We start from the raw sequence: 12,179 nt of genomic DNA, 5'->3' as shown, positions 1-12,179 counted from the left end.
GAATCTCTGGCTTTCTTCACCCTTTACCTGCCATTTTAGAAATAGTAATTGGTCTCATTAAAGTGAGTGTTATTGTGAAGAAAAAACCCACAACATTCATCCAGACAAGTACTTTTGTTGTTCTGAGCAAACACAGGTCAAAAAGCTCTTTGGTACATGCCTATTAAGAACGTAACATTTTAGTGACTGTACAAGGGGCAAAAGAATACCTTTCCTTATCTTAACTGTCACTGCCTGAAGAGGATGCCACCCCAGAACACACTACTATTGTGCTACAGCAATAATATCCTTCCACCAGCACCGACTTTATCTCAAACCAACCTCACATAACCAATGGGAGTCTAAAGACAGGAGAACTTAGAGAAAATTTAAACTTAGAGAAAAAAGAAGAACTTAGACTGCAAGTGTATGGCAGATTTGAGTTAAGCAATTTTAACAGCTTTGCTCGTTAAAGGAATAATGAGGAAAAAAGATCCGTTTCAGTTCAAGCAGCTCTTGAGAAAAACATTGTTAAATGCCAGTTTCTGTAACACAAACACCCTGTCTCTCCCCAGCCCTGTCACTGGCACTCTCTTACAGCTGTTTGATGTGACGTGGCTTTGAGCACAAATCTGTAATTTACATGTTCTCTTTCTAGCAAGATTCTTTACTGATCTGCCACCCATTCCTATTAAAAAAATAGCTATACAAAGCTTTTATGAATAGCTATAAAAAACCCAGCTCCTTAAAGATTAAATGTTTGAAAACATAGTATTTTATTTGAAGTAAAATACAAGATACATCCGAACAGGGACAGATGAACAGGTAGAATGCACTATTAGGCGACTGACAAACAAATGCAAGGCAGAGAATTGCAAGTAGAAGACTCGAGACACGTTAGCTGTTTTTTTGTGAGGTTACATTAAGAAAGGAGATGTAAACATCTAAAATAACTTATTTCCCAAAAAAGCTGCTCCACTAACTTTCCTATGCATATTTAGATTATCATCTCAATATTAAGAATACTGGCAAAATCAGAATCTGTCTTCTGATGTTCAAATTTGCTTTAAATCAATTCAAGTGAAAAAGCACAACTTTATTTGAAAGGGTCCAGCACCTTGGCTATAAAGCATATTCATCTCATCTAATGAACACCCTCTAGAAAAATGCTACTGACCACACTTTGCTGAGCTATGACTTGTCCAGTGTGAAATAACATCACAGAATCAGCATTTCTTTTTTGTTCCTCCTACTCTTTCACTGATGCAATTTTTACATATAATGATACTTCACAACTACATTAACTACACAAAAGTAACAACTGGAGTTTCCACATTGAAGACATCAAAAACTGTTATGTATATATTTTTGGTCTTTCCCCCCTCCCCCCCCCCTTTTTTTTTTTTACAAAAATAAACTCCTTTTTTTTTTTGTAGGGAATGTTCTCAGTTCTTCAACAAGGTCCTGTTTGCTATTTCTCAAGGAATTCAATGGCTAACCTTTAAAAACATGACTGCAGAAAGTAATACCTATAAATTATAGGTTTACAAGGAAGTAAAGTGTGAAATTAATATTAATAGTTATTTTAAACACTAGAAGCAAAGAATACACCATTCAAAACAAAAATTACTGAAAAATAATACCAGTCTACATTTTCTTTCCATGATAACTTCTGATGGATCAGATGCTTTTTGGTATTTCAGTCTTCTGACTCATATCTGAGGATTAAAAAAGAATGAATAGAAAAGTAATTAAAACAGACTAGAAAATACCCCAAAGACATTTTGTCTCTAAAGAAAATACAAAACCAAAGCAATAAATTACACCCAAGAGTGACACATCTCTGTCAAGGTTCACTGTACGACTTAAGTCACAGACAAAGGCATTTACTTTTCAGACTATTTTCTACCTTTAAAACTGGCCAGTTTACCAAGTAGTAGAATGAAGAAACAACCTACCCACAAATCCAAACAATTGCCAAAGCACCTGGAACATCTCCCATCTGTATCTCTGTGTGTAGCACCTGAGGCCTTATCTAGCACAGCCATGAATATCCTGTATCTTCTCTGTAATTAATTCTCTTACTTATTCCATTGAGGCTGCTGTTGCACACACCAGCCCTAAACACACCACACATCCATTCAAAGGACTGGTTTGTCAAAAATCAGTGCACAGCCTATTAGAAGTTCTTTTAAAAGGAAAATGTATAGACTGTTTCAGAGACAAAATGGGAGCAGAACATGGATCCAGAACAAGGATCTTGTTGAGACAGACAGGGCAGCACCACTTACTTGGAAAGTCTTCTACGGAGGTCCTTTATCTGTTCGTTCTTCCTGGTGAGAATCTCTTTCATGTTGCGATAGGCAGCTGTCTGCTGAAATTTCTTCTCCAGTTCCTATGTAATAACATCAACATATTATTTACATATTATGAAGACTACACAAAAATATTTTTAAAAAACCCAAACTACTAGCTTTTCCTCCTCAAGTCTGACAATACTAGTTTTCTGTAACTTATTCAAATTTAGATAAAGTCAGTTGGTAGATTCAAATGAGATTACTGGGGCAGCCATAGAAACACCAACTTAATTTTCTAACAAAATCAGGCTAAAAGTCTTCAGAAGACTGGGAATACGCTTTTCATTTAGAAATCTCTATCCAGACAAATAGTCAAATTTTTAATATTCATCTAGTTATAACCATGTAGTTAGTTGTCGGTTTGCTATTTTATGTATAACATGCTTTTCCACTGAAATAACAAAAATACAAGGGCAAAAGTGTGGCCTGGTAAACTCTGCATCCTGTAGCTTGTGCTTGTTAAACTACTAATCAGTTAAAATGTGAGTAAGGAATTCATCTTCACATTACAATAGAATGTTAACCTTTTCAGCTGTGGAAAGCTGATCCTGAACCTTCAGTAAGTCATGTTTTGTTGTCATCAAGTCTTCTTCCAAGAATTTTTGATTTGCAGTAGTGTCATTCAAAGTCTTCTCAAACTGGGATTTCAAAGCTGCCACTTTATTCTCCAGTTCAGTGATATCCTGGTTTGCATTATTCTTCAACAACAACAAAAAAATTTAAAATAAGTCAAATTCAAGAGAAGAAATAATTAAAATTTTAATGGCAAAATTCCACACAAAGTAGGTATGTCTTCATTTTTGATAATGATGTACAAGTCACTCCTGTAAAGCCTAAATGACAAGTGCTTCAATTAAAAAAAAAAAAAAGTTAGAGTAGGAACTGATTTATAACTTAAAAATTTGTTAATAAATGCTTTTTAAAGATAGCTGCAATGTCTTCTCAGCCAAGATGAGATTTTTAAGTAGTTGTACTTTGCTTCTTTAAGAATTAGTTAGAGCCAGAGGATGAATCATATCACAAGACGTTATTTCCCATACAGAAACAGTAAATTACCATTTAAGATCTGAATGCCTATGCTACAATGCATTTTTGAAACATTTCCAAAGCCGTTTGTGCACAAAGGGCAGGAAAGGCTGGAAATGCTAAGGCTCACACTCTCAGCCAGGTAGCAACATTGTGCCTTTCTCAGACGTCTTACACAAAGAGGCTTCAAGGTGCAAAGCAACTTTCCTGTTTCCTTACGAGAAGAAACAACTCAAACTTTTCTGAACATCAGTTCTGGGTCATAAAACATAATAGCTGTGTAACTGTTCCATGGTTTTTCATTTAAATAAAACGAAAACACCAAACAAAACATTCTCAGATTTTAAAGCTCAATTTCAAACTCAAAAGTGTAATGATGCAGGATGAGGCTGAAGCAGAAGCACCCTAAAACCAACAAAAACTAAAACTTAAGAAAGCTCTGTTCTTTTCTCTGTGTGGAACTTAAGACTTGAGAATTGGAAACCACTTGATAGTAGCACCTGTACAGAAGAAAAGCTTATTTTGAATTCTAAGACAGAGTCCAAGGCAGCACTGTTGAAAAGCATTACATACATTTTGTATGTTTGAGTTGCTATTTTCTAACCATGACATAAGTCAATTATGCAAAAATTCTAAATCCTCAAATTAAACTGATTCAACAGAGCAGTACTCCCAGTTACTGCTGGGAGTAACTCCCAGTTACAGTCACTCTGACTCACACGTTCTATGTGGAACCATTCTATTAAATATTAATTTAAAAAAATCCATCTCATGAGTTGGTCCTTATGAACCAATTGTGGTTTCGCAGTCATTTATTTGTTGAAAGAGTTTGAAATCTACTGCTTCATGAGCAACTGGCAGAAAGTGACCGATTACAGAGAGCAAATTAGGACATGAAAGCTGAAGATACTCAGCAGACCTGACACTGAGGCCAATTCATGTTTATCCAGAAAAGCAGGATGAGATTTGGTTCCAATCTTTTAACACTACAAACAGTATTATCCAGGATTTAATACACCCCTTTAATATTTTAAACCTTTCATAATTTAAAGTTTAACAAAACAGAGGAAGAAAATATTTGCCATGACTGATAACCAAGTTTCCTATTAAAAATATTATTGAATACAATTTTGAAAGTTACTAAGTAAACTTTTAACACATTAAGAAAACCAAGTACATACCATAAACCAGATAGAAAGCAAAATAAAAAGAAATAAGGATTAAAATATGAAAATTAAAATAAAAGTATTTTATTATCTCAAACTTCACTTCCAAATCTGTAAATACGTCAGGAATTTAAAAATCACTTACACAAAATAATGGGATTAAAGTGTTCTAATTTTGCTGAAAGCCTGAATTGAAATGTTTTATATTTAAGAAACAATTACACATGAATGAACATTAGAAAATTCTAATTATTGACAAATAAAGGTAGAAACTTAGAAAAATACTAAGGTGACCTGAAGAGATTTGTTTGTGTCAACATGATTTGAGGTTTATTATTTTTTTTGCCATCAGCAACTCACCATATTGGAGCCCCCATTTATAAAACAGATTAAGAACCTGAAGTAATAAAAATAAATGGTGAAACATTTTTAACAGTATGCTGACATAGGGAGAACTACAAAAAAAGCAAGTCAGGCTTGTTCATCAAATGACAAATGTGTGAAAGAATTAAGTGTTTCATTATTGCTCTAAAAACCAGGTTAGGTATCACTCTTTCACTAGTAAACATGAAGAAACAAACAGATTTGTGTCTGTAAATACAAATATCAGTCCTGGGAATATGAATTCTGGAATACTACTTCCTGATAGTTCCTGAATACATGTCATAACATCAACTAATATTACAGATTACCTGCTGACTGACAGACCAGAGGGAACAGACAATGTCAGCAGGAACAACACTAACTCAAACTCTTGCATTTGCCAGAAAAGAAACACGCCCTATAGTACAATATTTTGGATGTACCGGCAACATTTGCGTTAAACAGGAGTGAGGGATATAATTATATTTACCTTCTGATCTCCTTGGATCACCTGTAAATCCCTCAGTGACTTCTCAAGCTTGGACTTCTCATCTAGAGCAGCTGTTGCCTGCAATACATTGAAAATTTAAAACCTCAGAAATGTATTTTAACTGAAAACATAAGAATAACAACCACAGGATTCTTGTTTAGATATTTTAAAATATGTAACCAACATTAACCATCCACGATTACAAGGGAATTTACCTGTGTTTCTATGGTCCTGAGTCTGGTCTTCAATTTTTCATTTTCTTCTTGGAGATAAGCAACTGTCTTTAGGTTAAAGAACAAGAAAATGCTTGTGAACACCCTTGTGCCATTTTGGATTTTGCAAATATTTCAGGGAAGAAAATACACTTCATAACTTAGGAAAGCAAAAGAGGTCCTAAATGCTTATAAAAATGGTCTTCATAACAAACCAAGAATTCATTAATTTATTGTGGTTTTTTTGCCTCAGTGAGAAAGCAATTTTAGTCTCCGATGCTACTGTAACATATAGGACTATTCATTTAAACAGATGCTTTACTGCATGGAGATTATTGAGATCAGTATCTTATTAGTATCAAGATTCATGATTGAAATTTGCATGATCAGGGATGTGAAACTCATTGTTGCTCATAATTCATATTTTCAATCAACAGGCAAGTAAGAATTTATCTGCAGTTCCTTTTCAAAAGAGACAAGTACCATGTTACTGCATATCCTGTTCTGTGTCACAGGAAATACCTATGTTTTATCAGTCAGAGTAAATTCACAAGATGAACTTTGAATGATTTGGGGGAAAAAAAAAAGACAACAAACAGATGTACATATTCAAGAAAAGCTGTTATTATTTTGAAATTATTTTTGAAAGACAACTACATTAACCTATAAGAAAAATACAAGTCTAAATTCCTGAATGCTTTAATTATTGTAGTGAGTAACAACAATTTGAGACAGACATTGTACTCAACACATAATTTTGGGAATGCAGGACAGAAGACAGAAGATAAAACTCCTTGCTAATTATCTTGATTATCAAAAACTTATAAGGGTATTGTAAAAAGTGTGACATTTTAGAAAAGTTCAGTTGAATGAAATTAGTACAATACCTAATAAAAACTACTGATAATATTAAGTGCTGGAAAGTGTTTTGTAATTTTAAAAATGTTTAGCAAGTGAGAAATCAGATGTTTTCAAAACCAGTAAATTCCAAATTCTTTAAGTGTCTGTTTCTTCAGGAGAAGTTTACCATCTTACAAAACAGAAAAGAATGGATGTAATAAGATTGACTTCAAGTGACACAAAAAAGGTTCAATAACCTAGTAATTTCAGCCAGATACATATTTTACTTCTTTATTGAAGCACCAGATAGCTGCATGGAACTAATTTACTATTTTACTCTATTAAATGGAAAAATAAATTACTACAAAGACCAAAATGTCTTGGCAAAAAAAAGGGTTAATATTACGATATATGTTAGAGACCATAACCTCACAATACATTTTTGATGTTTTACAGTATTTAATAATTTACAAGTACTTTACTTTACATTCTGGGGTATATTACCATGATGTCTGTATAGTGACAGACACATTATACAAATATTACTGTACAGTAATTCAGTTCACTTGCAAAAGCAGAATGATCATTGACCACAACTGCATGAACAGTCAAGTTCTTACCTTGTTTAGCAGCTCTGACCCACCTTCATTTAATGGAGCAAGTTTTGGTTTAATGGGATCTGCAGTGGACTAAAGAAATAATAAAGGCAAAAAAAATAAATTATACAGATTTTTAGGGGGAAGAAAAGTACTCCTTTAGCCTGTAAAATAACTACTGATAGTCCATTAAGCTTTCTTTGGCAAGGCAAATGAACAACCTTTTATTTCAAGTTCATTTTTTACTGTTTCCTTGGCTCCTAAGTTATGGACTTCACCTTGAGCTTAAGTTAAACAAAGATACTGCAAAGAGACATAAAATTGTTGCAAACGTGGTTCTACAGAAGACTAACCATCCTGCAGCAACCAAAAGACAAAGGAGTAAGGAGAAGATAATATTCGAGTGATTTTAAGAGTAAAAAGTATTTACAAATAATTTTCTCATTTAAGGTATTAAAAATAACATATATATATATATATATATATATATATAAATGCAATATAATATATATAAATACACCTTTATGCTACAAGTCAAATAAGGTGCAACCATATTCATGCAAGACAAGCTAGAGTGATATCTACTGTGCAATCTTCTCAGCTCTTGAGTTCCTGTTGGGACAATCGAATGTCCCAGTTTTACCCCAGGTGCCAGGGGAAGGGAACCCAGAAGCAGATGCTTCAACACATCCCTGGGCTGGCTGACCTTGGGACGAAGTGTGTGAGGCACACTCCAGAAATGTAGAACAGGCACTCTGGAAACAGCCAAGGCAATTCAGAGTGAGCCTTGGTGTCGAAATGCAAAATGCTACCTTCTGGACAGTTTCAAAGACTGTTTTGACAAAAAAGGATGGGGTTTTGGTTTTCTCTTAAGCACAGAGAGTCAATACTAAGCATTTTAAACATCTGTCATGACTCTACATGACATTTGATTATGATTTGATTAAAATAAAATCCTACCTTTTCATTTGAAGATGTATATTCTGACTTTTCAAACTCAGCAACTTGGTGCAATAATTCTCTTGAAAAAAAAATAAAAAGGCATTTATTTACCAAAGAAAAATATAAGGAGGCATTTCTTCACTAAGAGACTACACTATGAGACACATTTTACCAAGCTGGTGCTATACTTTTTTTGCATGTAAAATTCTTGTTAGAAGTATAGGATGAAGTCCTACACAAATACCATAAATGCAACAGATCATGTCATGCAATGGCATGATACGTGCATTACAATAGGTTTAGCATTCTTAATTAAAATATAATCTAACCAGACAAGCTTTTAAATTGAGTCCAGTCACCTGCTCTTAAATGATTAATTCAAGCAAGAATATTACAAAGAAAATATCTTGGTCACAAGTTTGAAATTATTTTGTATCTTGCTATTCTATAGATGGAAACATTGAAGGCAACCTGTCACTGATACAATACTAAAAGAATAGGTTTCTATGATTAGGAAAAGAATGCAAATAGTCAACACTTTGAAGTTTTCTTATTGCTGCAAGTATAGTCCAATAGCTGTTACCGATTCTCCAAGTCAGAGACATCTGTCTGTAACTTCAGGTACCATTTCTCAGCCTGTGAAAAGAGCTGCCGCAGAAGTAAAACATTGGTGTAAGTTGTGTTTATGAGCTCTGACTCCACTTCACTGTGTACAACACTCTGCAGTCCATCCAGCATGTCTATCACCTCGTCAACTGTGAAGGTGTCTTCAACAAGTCTAAACAGAGAGGTCAAGATGAGTCAGGTATGATAAAGGTAACTATGTAACATTCTGCCTTGTTATGAGATCTCACTGCATAGGTACCACTCATATAATGCAACATTTTCTAAAAACATCCACTGTCAGTCATTATTAGATGATCACAGCATTACTAATTGGTTATTTTATTTGAATTTTCTCTTTAAATCACTAAAATCACAAATATTAATACAGCTACAGCCTTGCATTGAATTTAGATATCAGAAGCAAGATACGAAGCAATGTCATGCTGTCAATATCCCTGTTAATTCCTATGAATTTGAGCAACTTGGGTTTAAAAGCATTTGACTTATAACTTCTGGAAAATACAGGAACATACAAACCTAAATGGAGAAAAGTCGTTCTCTAAAGTATTCAAACCTGCCAATGCTGCTAGCACATTTTGCTTTATTCCTGCTCAGAACCACCCCACACAGTACCTGCTGTCCTTGAGGTCCTGAAAACAAGAATCCACTGTTTTGAGGCACATGCCCCGCTTGAAACGAGCGAAGCGCATGTAGCTGACCACTTCGTTCTGGTGGTGCTCGTTCACGCCCAGCTCTGCCTGCAGAGGAGGATACAAGCACAAAGACAAACATAAGGAAAAAAGAGCATAACTACTGTGAATACTTGCCTTCTGACTCATTTCTGTGATTGCCTTCATGGGGTTAGCATGCTAACTAGCACAATGAAAAACAAACATATTTTCGTATGTCTAATCCTTATACACCTCTCAGAAGTGGGTGAGAAAGCTCCAGTACTTGAAGGCAAGGGCTCAAGTAGCCTCAAAGAAGTCATACAAAAACAGAGAGACAGAGGCAATTAGAGGATCAGAACCAGAAGGAGTATACAGGAGAGGAAGCTCTTGGATAAATTTATCTTGGTATTACATTACACATTCATAATGTAGCTGAATGATGTCCCTTCCATAGATGTACCAGCAAAAAACCCAGAGGAAAGTATGTTATGTTTGTTACTTTTTATATAAACTCCTGAGACTTCTCACAGAATCATAGAATCACAGAATGTCTGTGTTGCATGGAACCTTAAAGATTATCTAGTTCTAACTCCCTGCCACGGGCAGGGACACCTCCCACTAGACCAGGTTACTGAGAGCTCCATCCAGCCTGGCTTTGAATACCACCAGGGATGGTGCATCCATAATTTCTCTGGGCAACCTGTTGCAGTGCCTCACCACCCTCACAATAAAGATATTTTTCTGTATATCTAATCCAAACCTACTCTCTTTCAATTAGTGTCCATTATTCCTTGTCCTATTGCTGCAGTTCCTGATGAAGAGTCCCCCTCTGGCTACCTTGTAGGCCTCCTCCAGATACTGGAAGGTTGCCATGAGGTCTCTCCACAACCTTCTCTTCTCCAGGCTAAACACCCCCAACCTGTCAGTTTACATTGGGGAAGTGCTCCAGTGCTCTTGTCAGCTTCACGTCCTTTCTCTGGACTTGCTCCAACACTTCCACATCCCTCCTCTGCTGGAAACACCAGAATCTGCACTCCAGATGGGGTCTCATGAGAGCAGAGGGGGGAATCACTTCCCCTGACCTGAGGGCCATGCTGTTTTTGATGAAGAAGATTTTAAGTGATAATATGAATTTGTTTCTCAACAGCATATTGCCCAGAAACAAATACTGACAGGGCAAATTAAGACAAAAGTCATTTCAGACCTGACCAACTAGCCCTTTTATGCGTGCCTCTATTTCAAAGAATTATTGGCATGGGCAATCACATCAGAACGACATTGCTCATGCAGGCAGCATGAGTGACAAGGAGGCACAACAGGGCACGAGTGGGATTTTATCACCACAGTCTCTGGAGAGCTGATGCAAAGGCAGGAGCATTTCATTCACTCCAATGTGCTTTGTTGGCATGGCTGATGTTGGGGAGAGACAGTAACTCAGACAAAACAGTTCATCTGATCACCTTGTCCTTAGGGAAGCTCCAGTGACAATGCAATCCTGGGATACCTGGATGAACAATCAATATTCCAGAAACTAAATGCAGCCGAGGAAGCAGCACCAGCACTAAATGAAACCAGCTCTTAGAGTGGGGCTGCAGGCCCGATGTCACCCACCAAGTCCCACATACTACAGATGAGGGATCATATGGAAATCTAAGTTAATGTCCTCCTTGCTGTTGCTGGAAAGTTTTTTTAGTTGAAAAGCTTCTATTCATTAGAGACAGAAAGGAAATCATACTAGTAAATAAACACATAAACACAGGCCACTCGTGATCTCCAAGTCAGACACGCTGATACGCAGATAAGCCACCGGGCCACCGGCTCCCGTAAAAACCCCAAGTCCTGGGAGCCTCTGCAGGGATGGCAGGGATGCCCAGGAGGGCGAGTGGCGGCCGCAGCTGCCCCGAGCGGCTCCCGCATGACGACAGGCCGCACCCGTGCCCCGCCTGCGGGCCGGCCGCCCGACGCGGAGCGCCTCCGTACCGGGCAGCCGGGAGGAGGCGGGAACGCCGGCCGGCGGCCTCGTCCCGCTACTCACCATGGCGGCCGCTCCGCCGGCGCTCGGACGGCTGCGGGCCCCGCGTTGCCATGGAGACCGAAGCCTCGCGAGCGTCCGTGGCGCGCTCCGATTGGCGGCGGCGCGCCCACGTGACCCGCGCGCCGCGGAACCAGATAAAGACGATCTTTTCTTTTCTTTCTTTTCTTTTCTTTTCTTTTCTTTTCTTTTCTTTTCTTTTCTTTTCTTTTCTTTTCTTTTCTTTTCTTTTCTTTTCTTTTCTTTTCTTTTCTTTTCTTTTCTTTTCTTTTCTCTTTCCTTACCTTTCCTTTACTTTTCTTTTCTCTTTCCTTACCTTTCCTTTACTTTTCCTTTACCTTTGCATTTCCTACGCGCTCAAGTGCAATTTGGAAAACTCTACTGTGTAGCAGTGAGCTGCTGAAGCTGTAGGGGCAGTTACGTGCGATGGGAAATATCCCGCGTTTATTTACACCACCTAAGATTTTTTTTCCAAAGGCTTTTTCACTAAACACGGATTTTTGCAAAGCATTAGCATGTCAGCAGGACAGCTCAGAACCATAGAGTGGTTAGGGTTGACAGGGACCTTAAAGATCATCTAGTTCCACCCCCCTGGCATGGGCAGGGACACCTTCCACTAGACCAGGTTACTCAATCCAACCCGGCTCTGAACACTCCCAGGACTGGGGCATCCACAACTTCTCTGGGCAGCCTGTTCCAGTGCCTCATCACCTTCACAGAGAAGAATATTTTCCTAATAACTAATCTAAACCTACTCTCTTTCAGTCAGAACCTGTTCTCCTTTGTGCTGTCACTACAAGCACTTGTAGGCTCACTTCAGATACTGGAAGGCCATAATTAGGGCACCCCAAAGCCTTCTCCAGGCTGAGTAACCCGAATTTTCTCAGCCTTTCCTCATA

At 37.4% G+C, this 12,179-nt stretch overlaps 1 protein-coding gene across 1 annotated transcript; it reads right to left on the bottom strand.

Moving 5' to 3' along the window:
* Positions 1–753: 753 nt before the first annotated feature.
* Positions 754–11,328, bottom strand: LZTFL1 (leucine zipper transcription factor like 1). The gene is made up of 10 exons (XM_066177590.1): positions 11,284–11,328; positions 9,211–9,335; positions 8,555–8,749; positions 7,990–8,050; positions 7,054–7,122; positions 5,597–5,662; positions 5,382–5,459; positions 2,861–3,034; positions 2,271–2,374; positions 754–1,697 (listed from the first exon to the last, which is right to left on the bottom strand). Exons 1-10 carry the CDS (start codon positions 11,284–11,286, stop codon positions 1,679–1,681), a joined length of 894 nt encoding a protein of 297 aa, XP_066033687.1. The 5' UTR covers positions 11,287–11,328; the 3' UTR covers positions 754–1,678.
* Positions 11,329–12,179: the final 851 nt, after the last annotated feature.

This window comes from Chamaea fasciata, unplaced genomic scaffold (assembly GCF_029207755.1).
Source record: "Chamaea fasciata isolate MVZ Bird 193981 ecotype frontalis unplaced genomic scaffold, bChaFas1.0.hap1 SCAF_1, whole genome shotgun sequence".
Lineage (NCBI taxonomy): Eukaryota > Metazoa > Chordata > Aves > Passeriformes > Sylviidae > Chamaea > Chamaea fasciata.
Note: the sequence above shows the minus strand (reverse complement) of the source record. Positions and strands in the feature narration are given on the sequence as shown.

Excerpts from the sequence above, each read along its gene's own strand:
- LZTFL1 (XM_066177590.1), bottom strand. Across the intron at positions 8,750-9,210 it reads CAGGACCTCAAGGACAGCAG|ACTTGTTGAAGACACCTTCA; the intron begins GTACTGTGTGGG and ends CTCTCTGTTTAG. Across the intron at positions 5,460-5,596 it reads TCAGGACCATAGAAACACAG|GCAACAGCTGCTCTAGATGA; the intron begins GTAAATTCCCTT and ends AATGTATTGCAG.